Source organism: Trypanosoma rangeli, assembly GCF_003719475.1.
Source record: "Trypanosoma rangeli strain AM80 chromosome Unknown Tra_15.4_contig_00046, whole genome shotgun sequence".
Taxonomy (NCBI): domain Eukaryota; phylum Euglenozoa; class Kinetoplastea; order Trypanosomatida; family Trypanosomatidae; genus Trypanosoma; species Trypanosoma rangeli.
Genome location: NW_021705790.1, coordinates 60599 through 74572, shown reverse-complemented (window position 1 = coordinate 74572; position 13974 = coordinate 60599). Strand labels below are relative to the sequence as shown.

At 49.7% G+C, this 13974-nt stretch overlaps 4 protein-coding genes across 4 annotated transcripts, besides 10 other annotated features; all 4 read right to left on the bottom strand.

Moving 5' to 3' along the window:
* Positions 1-527: 527 nt before the first annotated feature.
* Positions 528-558: a microsatellite.
* Positions 559-726: 168 nt separating this feature from the next.
* TraAM80_02140 (uncharacterized protein) lies at positions 727-2748 on the bottom strand (the record flags this gene model as incomplete). The annotated part of the gene is made up of 1 exon (XM_029379156.1): positions 727-2748. The coding sequence occupies one exon, from the start codon at positions 2746-2748 to the stop codon at positions 727-729; it is 2022 nt and encodes a 673-aa protein (XP_029241039.1).
* Positions 2749-2833: 85 nt separating this feature from the next.
* Positions 2834-2862: a microsatellite.
* A 290-nt stretch (positions 2863-3152) lies between these two features.
* Positions 3153-3245: a microsatellite.
* A 297-nt stretch (positions 3246-3542) lies between these two features.
* Positions 3543-3561: a microsatellite.
* Positions 3562-4963: 1402 nt separating this feature from the next.
* Positions 4964-5006: a microsatellite.
* Positions 5007-5299: 293 nt separating this feature from the next.
* TraAM80_02139 (Cut9 interacting protein Scn1) lies at positions 5300-6535 on the bottom strand (the record flags this gene model as incomplete). Its single annotated transcript, XM_029379155.1, has 1 exon — positions 5300-6535. One exon carries the CDS (start codon positions 6533-6535, stop codon positions 5300-5302), a length of 1236 nt encoding a protein of 411 aa, XP_029241038.1.
* A 98-nt stretch (positions 6536-6633) lies between these two features.
* Positions 6634-6664: a microsatellite.
* Positions 6665-7490: 826 nt separating this feature from the next.
* Positions 7491-8858, bottom strand: TraAM80_02138 (uncharacterized protein; the record flags this gene model as incomplete). Its single annotated transcript, XM_029379154.1, has 1 exon — positions 7491-8858. The coding sequence occupies one exon, from the start codon at positions 8856-8858 to the stop codon at positions 7491-7493; it is 1368 nt and encodes a 455-aa protein (XP_029241037.1).
* A 555-nt stretch (positions 8859-9413) lies between these two features.
* Positions 9414-9443: a microsatellite.
* A 208-nt stretch (positions 9444-9651) lies between these two features.
* Positions 9652-9673: a microsatellite.
* A 336-nt stretch (positions 9674-10009) lies between these two features.
* TraAM80_02137 (metallo-peptidase, Clan MC, Family M14) lies at positions 10010-13447 on the bottom strand (the record flags this gene model as incomplete). Its single annotated transcript, XM_029379153.1, has 1 exon — positions 10010-13447. One exon carries the CDS (start codon positions 13445-13447, stop codon positions 10010-10012), a length of 3438 nt encoding a protein of 1145 aa, XP_029241036.1.
* Positions 13448-13585: 138 nt separating this feature from the next.
* Positions 13586-13624: a microsatellite.
* Positions 13625-13930: 306 nt separating this feature from the next.
* Positions 13931-13964: a microsatellite.
* Positions 13965-13974: the final 10 nt, after the last annotated feature.

Sequence of the window (13974 nt, the reverse complement as noted above, 5' to 3'; positions counted from 1 at the left end):
CGCGCGTGTGCCCGTCTCGAAGCCGTACGCCCACAGAGAGGGCGCCCCCGAGGTGACAGGATCGCGGTGTGCAGGCGCAAGAAGATGAGAGGAGAGATGAGGGAGGAGGAAGGCCCAGCGTGGCGATCAGACGGGGCGTGAATTAACGCTGTTTTCATGCAATGTCAACGTCCATCTGCGACGGCTTTACATCGGCCTGGTTGTCGATCACATCGCCACGCACATTGCGCAGGAGGGGGAGGGAAGAAGGGAAAGAAGAGAGGGGGTCGCGGGGTGTCAGACTGGGGCGACAATGCTTCTTGCTCATGAGTTCGTCAAAGTCTGTGATGTTACGTCAATCATCATACGCATCAACGCTTTCTGAAAGCGTCCCGACAGGGCCAAAACCCACATACGCACACCGATGTGGGGAGGGCCGTGGTCATCTTTCTTGCTCTCCAGTTTCGTGCGACACGCCTGTTGGTTTTGCGACAATGCTATGTACTGCTTTTACTTTTGTTAAAAAGAGATGAAATGAGTAAAGGAAATATTATTATTATTATCATTATTATTATTATTTGCGAGAGGTTGGGGAGAGTGGTTTTATTTTGTTAGAGTTTTTGGTATTATATTCTTTCACATATATGCCACAGTCAGCGTTGTTTGTGGCTTTTTTTATTGATGTTGGATTTTGTTTTGTTTTTTGGTCTATGCCGTATCTGCGTCATCGCTCTCCCTTGTGTGGTGCTAGCGGTTGAGGATGTACTCGCCGCTTGCATCGGGGTTTGGAAGAAACCAGAGGGGCTGCCAGCGGTTGGGGTTGTGCGGGTCAAGTGTCTCGTCGTCAGAGTAAAGTGTGAGGATTTCATCGTGCCAGTCGTCGCGTTGCCACTCCACTCGGAGCCGGCACCCGGACTTTGTCTCCCGGACAGTTTCTGAGACATCCTGGACTGTGTTGTTAGTGCCATTGGCGTGGGACTCGTTGTCGTTGAAGACGGTTTCGTCCTTCTCGTCTCTCAAAGTGGCAGCCGCAGGTGGTTTTTCGGTATTCGTTTGTGGCGTCAAAACCTCAACAACAGTGCCAAGTGCGTAGACATTCGTCATCCAAAGTCGTATTTTCTGCCCTGTCGTTAGCGCGTGCGCCCCCACCGAGACAAACAGGTTTGCATTGCGGTCGATGAGTGGCGGGGCCTCTGGCATGCCCGCGATGTACATGGGCCCCAGCGTTGGTCCCAAGTACTGTGTAAGGAATGCTTGTATGGCTTCTTCGTACCTGGCACCGGCACCCTCAGTGCCGCGAGCATCAATGCGAGCGTCGTGTGGCACCATCACATCCCACGCATGGCCATGATGGCTGTTTCGATTAGTGGTTGCCCTGAGTTCTGTTGCTGCCTGCAGCTTTTCTACGGAGCTGCGACAAGATGTTGCAAGTGCCACAACGAACGCTCCACCAATGACGGCGTCTGCAACGACAAATGGAGTTAGTGCCGTTACCACCTCTGGGTTTTTGCGTTTTGCCTCGGTGGGAGTGCCATTGCTCACCTTAGGATGGGAATGCTTTCCCCACACGTACAGGTAGCCATCGCTCGTCACCGCTGCCGACATCGTTCCGCGCCCCGCACTGATGCGAGTGATGGTTGCCGGGGCTGTTATAATGATTGGTGTGGGCTGACCGTCACCGTTGCCCATCTTGCCAAAGTGGTACACAACCGCACCCACAACAGGCGAGTCACGTAGCACAAGTGTGTGGTCTTCACCCGCCGCGATGCCACAGAGCCGCTCCGGGTGAGATCGATCAGGGAAACGCACACGCTGCGGAGTAAACGCCGGCGCCACACTCCCAGAGCCAAGCTTGCCGTAGTATCCCTCACCGCAGGTGTAAACCTCATCCAAGCTGCGACAAACAACATGTCCCCGCGCCGGAGCCACCTCCACAATAACGACGTGATGTCGCACAAACCACTGCACCAGAGTGGGAGTCTTCACGTTTGTTTTCACAGTTTGAAGCGTGCGTGCATCCATGCGTTCTCCATTGTCACCGTGACATAAATGACCGTACTGCGCCTCGCCCCATGAATATAATTCACCCTTGATATTCAAAGCAAAACTTGCACTGCCTGCTGCGTACACCGCCTTGATGTGTGCAAGTCCTGTTACCGGGGCGAAGCCGCTCACGTCAGCGGTAACACCCAGTTGACCAAAGCTATTATCACCGGACGCAAACACTCCGCCAGCAGATGTGCAAATGAGTGTGTGTTTATTACCGCAGGCGAGTCCACTAATGTTAGTCCCCGCCGACAAAAGTCCCTCAACATAAAGTCGTGTAAGTGTGGTTGTGTACTCTGGCACGCGGTGACCCAACTGCCCACTGTGATTGCTCCCCAGGCCGTAAGCAAACCAGTTTGTACCGCTTTGGTCACACGATACAGATGATGACAACGTTGTGGCCACCGCCGCAGTTACACTTCCGCGTGCCCCATCACCATCAGCTCTCGCTCCCGCATCATGATTGTGTTCAACAGGCATCAATACCGCCACCAGATGTTTCTGTCCACATGCCAGTAGTTTTACCGCGAGGTGCCGCATATCAATGCGGCGCAGCACCTCCCCGTCAGCGCCACCTAAGCCGTTGGTATTAGGGACATGGGCTCCGACATCAGTCACCATAGAGGGAGAGGGAGGCACATAAAGCGGATAGCGCAGTGCCGGCCTCTCCGGGTGTTCCACGAGTGTTGGCGTCTGAAAATTGTAATTTCCCCAAAAAAACATTGAATCCGTCTCCTTCTGTTTCCTTCGTCCAACTGGGTTCGCAGGTTGCGTTACAATAGTTCTTCTGTGGCGACTTCCCGACGCCTGTTGTTGTTCTTGCCGCTGCTGTTGTTGCCACTACTTACGTGTGTACCACTTTTTGTGGTGTGCGTCTATTAGGGAGAAGGAGCGGAAGTTTTATTGTGTGTGAATCCCACGACATGTCACAGGGAGTCACGCCGTACAATTCAAGCATGCGAAGATGGCGATAGCAAAAGATGAGCAAAAAAAAACCAAACAAAACATTTTGCTGCCGTTGTTATTCTTGTTTTTCTCTGTCCCTCTCTCTCTCCCTGGCATTGTTTATGTTTCTCCTCGCATCCTTTTCCCACTAAGACTACACACACGCACACACGCAAGGCAGAAACAAAACAACAACAATAAAAACAAACAAATAAATCCACCTACTAAAAAAAAAAAAAACAGCAACAACAACCAAAAATAACCAAAAAAAAAACGGAACCCGTGCATCGAACGACGAATAGGTGTGAAGTTCGAGAGGAGATATTAAATGGGCAGTGCAGTCGTAGACGACAGGGCCACCTCTCTGCATGTTAGGTCAAATACATTGAAGCTACGGCAAAAAAAAAAAAAAATAATGTGTGAAAAAGGACAAATATGCGCATACAGCGCTTTATCCCTTTGCAGGCAGACAAACAGAAAGATAGATGGGCACTGACGTGGATGCATCTGTGCCGGAGCAGGGGAAGGCAAGGATGCAAAGTTAAAACAATCCACCGTCATAATCCCCCCACAAAAATAATAATAATAATATGTGAAGAAACCTCCGTGTACACGTCACCACCACCATCCTCGCAAAGAAGAAAAGCCAAGGCCGCAGACGACATACCCATATATCTGAACCAAAGACATATGGTTTAATAAATATATAAAAATACCCTGACCCAAGGTGAAGAAAAACCGCAAAAAAAAAAAGGAGGGGGGAGAGGTCTCAAGAATTCGTGTCGTGTTCATACATTTCTGCTTGCGCTTATGAGTCGGTGCTACTTGTTTCCATGTGCGTGTCTACACATACACAGCGGTATTCCTCTTGTGCTCTATGTGTAGATGCATAAAACGAGACAGAAGAAAACATGTAATCATTACATCACTCTCTCCTTCTATCTTCCAGTGGGTTTGTGGGTGTGGCTTAATGTAATACCCCCACACTTTCTCTCCCGTGCCTCCCCCCCTCCCCCCCCTGCTGGTATCAGCGGGAAGAACCACGACCATCGTATGAAAGACAGTCACATATGCGGGCACAGAGGCATGTGCCACCCAAAATCAAGCAAAAAAGAAGAAAAAATACAAGTAATAAAAACCAAGCACATGTGAAAAAGGAAAACGGAAAAAAAAACTTCAACAAAGATTTTTTTTTCTTTTTGACGAGGTGGCGGGGTGGATGTGCCGTACAATTCTTTTCGTCTGTGTTTTGGTGGGGAATCGTCTCCGATGTGTGGAAACGTGCGTGCAGAGGCGGAAGCACACACACATACACGCCGTGCAGAATTCCTCCCTGAAACGTTTAATCCACAACACGCAACACTGCGCCACTATTGTCGTTAAGTTCTGCCGCGGCAACGAGTAAAGCTAGGGCATTCTCTCTGTGAAAGAGAGCACCCCTTCGGTCATTAATGTTGTGGCCTCTGTAAATAGGATTGTGAGCATGGCGGCCGTTGGAGGCGTGCGGCCTGTGCGCTTCGCTTGCCGCCGCCTCCAGGGTGGGTGCTTGTAGTAGTGGTGGTGATGGCATCCGCCGTGTCACCATCATCGTCTCATCCAGTTGGTGGTAGAAGTGGAGAAGCGGCATCGTTGGCGTCTTCTCCTGTTCCCCCTCCTTTTTGCCAATTCCTTTTGTGTGAAATAACGATAGCAGTGAGAATAGTAGCAGCGATGCACAGCAACAATCCTCAGAGATAAAGGGGCACGTGCAAGCGTGCGACACCTTTCTGCCCCCACCCTATAGAAAAAAATAACGAACAATAATGAATGCTGGTGCGTTTTACTACCAAAATGCAACAATAAACTACGCAATCGGTGGGATAGCAGGTGCCGAGGAATCAGTACAAAGCTACTCTTTATCTTTCTCACGCTTTAAAAAAAAAGGAAAGCAGTTTTTTTCTTCTCGTTTGCTTATTTGTTTTAACACTCCGTGTGTGTATTGTTGTTGTTTGTTTGTGTTTGTGTGTATGTATGTGTGTGTGTGTGTGTGTGTGTGTACACGCTTTGAGGAAAAACGCTACACACGGTTTCTCTCTCGCTGCCCCTTCAGCGGTGAGTGATAAGCGTCTCCCGGCCCATGGTGTGTAGGATGCCGATCCAATTGCGACGGGAAACACGCACACGCAAATAAAATAAAAAAGATGAGGGTGAAAGAGTGCAAAATGGCACACACACAAAGAGATGTGGGGCGATGAGAGACCTCAGCAGGCAAAGACGCTTCACAGGTAACGGCATTGGAGAATAACGGATATCAACTACACGCATATGGAGATGTAAGCATGTCCATCTCTTACGTTTCCCGTTTGGCTTCTGCAGAAGTGGGGGCAGAGAAACAAAAGGCATCTAAGAAGGCCTCTTCGCATTTACCCAAAAGTTCCTCAACGATGGAAATGTCATCATCGTCACCACGGCACGAACTCACCCGCGTTATCAAATGTGCCAGCTGCACACAACTTCCCTTATCCCACACCAACTCGCATCCTGCCGCTGTTGTGTGTGTGGCTGTCGTCTTCGCAGGCCCTGTTCCACCATCACCGCCACTCCCGCCTATTGAAGACTGAGCAGCCTTCCCACCACCGTCAACCTGCGGGGACGGGGGCAGCAGCGTGTGGTGGGTATCGGTCTCCAGTAACATTCGTTTCTCCCGCAACAGAAAGGACAGAGTCTTCTCTGCAAAATCTTTCACCCGCAAACTAGTAACGGCACCCACGCCAAAAAAAATGCGAAGGGGTTCTGCTTTCTTCACTAAACAACCCCCACCTGTTAACGCAGACCGTCGTTTTCGTATCATCATCGCCGACCGCGCAAAGTCCACGGACCCGGTAAACCCATGCAGTACAATGGCGGGCGGTGTGTCCTCAGCGGGGAGATCCTGCAACACCTGCAACATCTTTCCAAAGCTGCGCACGCAGTGCACGGAGACGGGGCGGCCATATTTCGCCGCCAACTTCATCTGCGCCACAAAGAGCAGTAGTTGCACTGCCTCGGGTGGTCCCCGCAGCTTGTCTAGTCCAATCTCACCCACTATCGCCTGTGGGTGGCGTTGTAATGCAGCTTCAAGAAGACATAAAAGTTCTTCTGAGCTCCGTTCGCGTTGTTTTCCGCCTTCCAGGCACCTCACATCAGCATCGTTGCCGGCCTCGGAACCCCCGCTGCCTGCCACTGCGTCGTTTTTTGACGGCGGTGCAGTTGAACCCGAGTCATGAGGCACAAACCACGGGTGGACACCAAAGCCTGGGATAACAACAACATGTGCAGCTGCTGGTTCCGTCGCAGCGCTTAGAGCGGGAGAAATTCGCACACGGGACGACCGAGCCGCCGTTGCCGCTGCCTCAATGAGATCCCAGTCGACATCGGGGTGTGTGCCGCACATCACGGCGCGCGCAATGTGGCACATGAAGGGTGGCGGCGTCGATACATCGTCCACCGGCGTACCTCCCTGCAGTGAGGCTGCCATCTTCACATGGCAGTGAGAGTCGGTAACAGAGAAGCAATGCCTCACTACTCGCGATGCCTGCGCAGCCATCAATTTGTGAAATGCACAGCAGGTGGAACGCTCCCCTTAAATAAAACAAATATGAAGCCAAACGAGATGCAAGACAACACATCATAACAGAAAGGGAGACACACACACACACACACACACACACACACATAACGGTGTCCTCAGGTAATGACGAGTGTGCCACCATACCCTATTTTTTTTTTTGAATTTCGCTTCTTTCCTCTCTTCTGTACTTATATGTGTTTTCGTCTTCCACGTGGATGCAGTACCGGCAATAGACGCACAGGCTGTAAGAAGCCATTACCGCAAACATTGAAAATAATCATTATATGTATGTGTATATATTGTAACGTTTCAAGGGAAAAGAAAGAGGAGCAAACAATAATAATAAAAAGGTGGAGCCGACATCGCATGACAGCGTCTCTCGGAGATGAGTTGTTTCCCCCAGCGGCATCACCATTAACTCCACCCCATTCACACCCTCCAAATGTGAATGTTGTGGCATGCAATAAATAGTAACGATGCCTGGAAAGATGGAAAAGGAGAGCGCAGTGGATAGTGAGCCACAAATTCAATAAGTTGCCTAATCCTTTCCGGGTCAACCCTCTGCAAGTATGCAAATTTTTCCGTGGCGTTGTTTTTTTTTTTCACGGAGCTACCCTCCAATCCTCCATCCTCCATCTCCATCTATCTCTTTTCTTTTTTTCTGTCACGTCATGTTTGGTCCGTCGCCTCCCTTCCGTTCCTTTTGCCTTCCTCTATCTTATTGGTTCCTCTATGCACCTGCATGCGTGTGTAATTGCCAGTCGGTTGACTTTGCTTGTGCTGTGATGGGTGCGCGGGTTGCTCGCCGTTAATCTTTTCCCCCGGCTCCACCCCATCACCTCGACACACCCCAGATATCCATTCCGGCTGAGCTGAGGACCCGTTGCCTGAGGTTCCTCTCTCAATTTCCACTTTGGCACCCTAAAATTCCCTAATGTTCGCAGGACTCCGTTCGAAGTCGCTTGGCCGCTGGCTCACCGGTACAAATGACGCCACATCCTTCTCCCTGATGCTGCGAAGGCGGCGACTTTTGACTCAGGGGTCGTTTTGGCTTCCGCCGCGCCACGATATGATGCACTGGCTGGCTGTTCGACGTCTCCGAGTCACGACCATTGCCTTGCGGGGGAAAGAGCGAAATTGACATACTGTTGCTGTGTTCATTCCATTGCACCGGATTTGTTAAGGACTGCGGCATCGAGAGCGCTGAGTACTCCGACTCTACCGGTAGCCGCGAGACGTACGGATTATTATTGCGGTTCCTTTCATCCTCCACGTCTTCGCCGTAGAACTCTTGCGCGGTAGGCAACTCCTCCGCCTCTTTCACCGCAAATTGGGCCTGAATGCATTCCTGCAGTTCCTTATACTTGCCGCCCTTCATCTCCCGCGCGTCCTCGCGCAACTCCTCCAACTCCTTCGTAAGCTCCACAGGAATGACGCCGACAGGGAATGTCGCCAATTCATCCAACGCCGCCGTGAAACGCTCCTCAGCCCCCTCGAAGTCTCCTTCCTTCATGTAGCAGTCTGCAATGCCGTACAGCACGGCGGCGAGACTACGGTACGGCAGAGACTGCGGCGCCACCTGTTGAATAAAACGGTACGTCAACAGCTCACTCTCGTACTCCTTCAAAGCACTGTCAATGTCCTCGCGCTCCACATGCAGCTGGGCAATGCTGTCGTGCACCTCCGCCAGGCGAAGTTGCACCTCTATGTCCTCTTCTCCCCGCTCCTCCTCTTGCTTCTGAAAGCACACACGGGCAACATCAAGATTGATAAAACACGATTCAAGTGCGTCTTGATCCAGTGGTTGCAGTGCCGCTTCCACGGTGCTCTTTGACTGCAAAACACGCAACTGCGAGAGACCGTAGTCAAGGAAGTACACCCCGCAAATAGGGGCTGTGGCGCCATACTTTTTCTCAAAATGCCGAACTACACGGTACTGAATGTCAAGCGCCTCCTCGTAGTGGTGCTTGTTGTAGTGAAAGAGGCCGACAGCGCGTGCCTCGTTGGCTTCCTCGTCTGTAGCAAATGGAACCGCCTCCTCCTGTTCCTCATCACTACTGGCTCCATCACTGTCGTGCTCACCTTGATCTTTGCACGATGAAACCTCTTCTCCCTCCTCCTCCTCCTCATCTTCCGTCTTTGGGATACCCATCAATTGGTGCCCCCGTTTTTCTTCCTGCTGTTGCTGCAGTGAAAGATACTCCGCTTCCCGCTTCGTTTTCACATCAAATGCAGCCGGGGTGTGTTCCTGCCCTTTCTGCCCATGTGCGCTCTGATCCTTCTCTGCCAACGACTCCATGACCTCCTCTTCGTCTCCCGCCTCCCACACCTATTTTTTGCCACAACAAGACTTCCTTCACCCGCGCGGACGAAGCGGAGAACAGACAGACAAATCCCTCTTTCTACCAGGCACAGAGACAAGAGACAGCTGCGGAGAGAGAGGTGACGAGGGGGAATCAAGAAAAACGATATCACACAGAAAAAAAACTAGTCGGAGTGAGACGAACTTCGTGCGTCCCCTCTTCCAGTTGAGAGCGGAGGTATACACACAAACACACACATTGAGAGAGAATAAATAAGCTGCATGACACAATACATTGCAACAAGTAAAAAAAAAAAAGGATACTTTTAAAAAAGAGAACAAATAGAAAAGCAAACACCTTTCGGCATGCCCCATATTTATTTAATCATTGTTTCTATCAACCCATCGCCCTAACATGCACAACCACAGGTATATGTATACAAAGAGATGGGAAAAGGGGAACGGGTGGAAGTAAAGACGCCCACATTTCACAACCCCGATGAGACCGGCCAAAAAAAAAAAAGAAGAAACGAACAATCATGAACAACAACAACACACACACACACACACATACACACACACTCCATATGGAAGAAATGCAAAATGATCCACGGAAACAAGCAACAACAGATGGCTTTTAGCAAACTTTCAAAAATAAAGCCACAGGGCTACCGTCAGTAACGTATAGAGCTGAACAACGACAATAAAACAAGAAACAACACACAACCACGTTTAAAGTATAATGGTTCTTCACGGACAAAAACATGCATGTATACACGCATATGCCGTCATATATATATATATATATATATTACATGGAAACATGTAGTAGTCTTGATGGACCGCCCTCCCGCCTCCCCCGACTGAACGACAATACACAGAAAGAGATAGCATAACACAGCAAGAACAATACTGCATCAAAAAAAACCAGCAAAACAAAGTTGTTTTTTTTAAATGTCATCTCTTAATGTTTTTGTTGCGGTGCTTGCGGTGGTGACAGAAAAAAAAAAGCAAGAACGAAGGGATCCTAATATGTACAAGCAAACCAAAAAAAAAAAAAAGGATCACTGAAAGCTATCAAGGGGACTCTGCACTTCCTTTTCATCTCTATGCGAGAGCCTAAGTACTTTGTTGCCTCTCCTCTATTTTCATCGTTGCCGCAGCTTATATGCAAACGGCAAACGGTTTGGGAAAGGCTTCGAGGTGGAAGTCGGGTTTATGCTCCGCTTCACCTCTCGCAGCGTGCGTTCAAGGGCACCACTTGCGGCAAACTGCGGGGAGACGTAGTTGCCAACGGCGCAGTAGTCCAAAAGTGCCAAAACACATGCGCGGCCCACCTCTGCGCTTTGCGAAAGAATACATGGAACTTCAATACAACGCAACATCTCATGTTTGTCAGGATCACCTCTACAGTCACCTCTAGTGCGCGTTACACAATTTTCCGCACACTGTTTGGGACAACCTGCTCGAGAGGACTGCGGCTTCCGCCCTCGTATCAAACGAGATCGCGTCGTGGTTAACTTTGGTGGTGTACTCACTTCGCCCCGCGTCGCTGTGGCAGATCGCAACTGCGGCCCATAAATGTTGGCATATTGTGCATCCCACATGTCGGCGTCCCCATTATCATTCGCCGACGCATGATTTCTGTCGTTGCTGCTATTTTCTTCAGCACATGTGCCGTCAACAAACATCCTGTCGCTTGAGAAATGGGTGAGCTCCACGGTGTAGGAGTGGATGAGCCTCTCGCCAAAAAGCACACGAGAACTGCCCTCTTTGCTTATCATGTGTCCTCGCCCAAAGCGACAGAGTTGGTAAGAAAATAACCTTTTTGCATGGAGACTCACAATCTTGGGGAACACCATGTTCCAGTGCTGCACCGTCTCGGGAAGGCAGTTTCCAAACATAAATCCACTGGACTGTGAAGCGTGTGAATGAAAATCCATATACATAAAAAACCTGTCACGGTAAGTTTGTTGCAGATTATCAAACACATTTCGAAGTGCCGTCACAGTAGGTTGTATTCGTGGATTGGGGTTATTGTAGCACCGATTCAGGTTAAAACCATTTTGGTCCAGGCGGGAGTGGCCACGTGCAACACCGTCTGGATTCAACATGGGCACAATATAGAAAATAAAGTACTCCCGCACCAACGCTGCGCGTGGGTCACGTGAAAGAAGAAATGAAATAACTCCATGAATACCATGCGAAGCCGTCACCTCACCTGGATGGACCCTCCCACTCACCAGCACAACCTTCTTCCCTGTTTCAAAATGAGCATACGGCCCAAGAATAGCCTGACGCGCCACCTTATTTCCCCCCTCCTCACGCCGATCATTGCGAGTGAAGAGTGTTCTGGCGTTGGTATTCGTGATAATGAGCAGATGCATTTTGCGTCCGTCTTGTGTGTGGCACAAAACCCGCTCCTCAAACCGAATCCCACCAAAGCTTTTCCTTACCAAGTGGTGCCAATTGGCAATGTGGCACAGAAGGTCGGCGTAGGTGTAGGGGACGCAGAAAGCCACATGAACCACATCGTTACAGCGAGGAATAATAACAAACGACAACTCCCCATCTTCGTCATTGTTAATGGTGCGATACACGCACGTTCCCACCGGTGTCCAGACGCGCGGGTAATTTCCTGCACACCACACCGGACGCATACCATTTCGAGTATACAGCTTCGTGTTGGGCTGAATGTTAACAACCCTCAAAGAAACGGCACAATGAGGCCGTACACCTGAAATGGCAAAACGAAACCAAAGCCGCTGCGCACACCTTGATTCTGACTCTAACCATAACGTAAAGGACGGCTGATATGCCGCGCTTTTGATACGCTCTACACGTGCCAAATTCCCGCCCTCCATATCCGAAGAAAACACGAGACCCTCCTCAGGAAAATTAAACACTCTCTGGTGGGATGGAGAGGCGGTGCCAAGCACAATACCTACCTGACGTTCCCACGTTTCCACAAAATCCTCTGCACCACCCCAGTGAGGAAAACGCTCCAGCACAAACGCTGCAGCTTGTTGAATAGGGTGCCAGTCTAACGACAAATGAGACTTTACATGTCCATCCATGTTATTATTACTATTTGCACCAAATGAGCTATGACGATCGGCCCACGCGCAAGAGGAAAAAATGGCACCTAACACGTACTCTTGCTCTGAAAACCAACGCTCTGGCTCACGTGGATGCATAAACAATGTAGAAACACCTCTTTCAGCAGATTTATTGCATGGCGCCGTATTTAACGCCCAACGCGCTGAAGACATACTGCCAGCATCATCAACCAACCTTTTTGCTGCATGTTTAATAGGCGAGGCCAAATCTGCCATTCCTAACGGCGTACCTTGCGATGCTTGGCCTTTAGCTGACCTCAATTGTTGATATCCCATAAGTCCAACGTATTCCAAGCACCGTGCAAGGACACGATCGTCAACAAGCCAAACCTTTTTGGCACCATCCAGAAAAAACGCACTGTACAGACTCATGGAGCGGCAAACTGCATCTGAAATGCATTCTTGTGAGTTTCGTGAAATAAAACGATGAGTCGTTGTATCACGCGATTTTGCCGTCATAACTGCTTGTCGGCTCAACAATCCCCATGAAAAATGGTGCCTTGGACGAGAAGAGCGAGAAGGTCCTGCTGAACCATTTTCTGCACCCAAGGCTGTTTTGGACGTCAATGCCACCGTGGAATCAAGCGGAAACCCCTCTTTTGTATCATCCTTCCACGATGCGTTTGTCTTCTGATGCTTCTGAATGTACTGATACACTGCCTCCTCCTCATCTTCCTCGTCATATAGTGTGTACGAGTCAGCTTCATTCAAATTGGACTTGCAAACGATTCCATTCTCTCCCTGTGGTTCTTGCTGATCTTCCCTTTCTTCCAACACCTCGTCCATATACCGTTTCGCTGCGGCGGCATTTGGTATCTGCGTGATACTAGAGTTCAGACTAGAGCACTCGGACGGGATGTTGTGATTAGCCAACGTATTAGCATTGATTTCCATACTAGTATCACTATTGGGTGACTGAGGTGACTGAGGCGGCGGTGACGAAGAATTTTCTACCTCCTCTTGCTGTGATGAACACACCATGGCGTTGTTATTTTGCCTCTTATGAGGCATCGCTTTTGTTGTTGCTGTTGTTGGTGTCTCTACCAGAACAGTAGACCCATGCTCATACGAGGGCCCAGACAGAGAACTACTCTTCACTGGTGTTCTCTCTGTTTCTGGAGGAGTCTTCGGCAGAATACGCCGCAACAACCCAGCAGTCCTGCGGCATTCCCTACCGGTGGGACGGCTACTGCGTGACTCATTCTTCCCTCGTGCAACTGAAGGGGATTTGTACGGGCGTGGAGTGGCCCCCTTCAAGCTGCCACTCATATGGGACCCATTTTGGTTGTTGTTGTTGTTTGCATTTATTGGCCTTCGCGGGGTGGAAATCACCGTACCGCTGCTGTGACGCTGCATCACGCACAGCTGGGAGGTAAAGGAGGCAAACACGTCCATTGTTGCTGGCACCTTCCGGGATCTTCTCGCCCCCTTGACAGTGGAAGAATCCCCCAACTTCACTGGCATCATACCTCGTGAATGTGTGTGTGTGTGCGCGCGCGTCTACGCGTATGTGTACTCGTTTCAACGGCGTAGAGCGCGGACTCCACGCACCTTCACGGACACCAGAGTACATACGAAGAAGAGAGGAGAAAGCACGTCATCATTAACAAAGAAAGAGAGAAACAAACATAAAAAAACAGAGAATTTATTTGGAATCCCAGCAGAAGCGTAAACGGAGGTACCCTGTGGCAGGGGACTGGCGTTCACAACAGAACCCGCCGCAGTAGCAAAAAAAAAAAAAAACCACACATGAAGGGGAATTTCAGCAAGCACCAAGCACAAGGCACATTGAAAACAAACCTTTTATTTTTCCATCCTTCATCCTCCAGTTGGGATTGCCGGTTCCTCCTCCCACTTTTTTTAATTTGTTTGTCCCCCCCTCCCACATTCGGCCGCCAAGCAAAAAAAAAAAACAGCATTGCAAGAGAAACAGTGACAGTACAAGCATGTTATATATATATATATATATATATATATATATATAACAACAACAC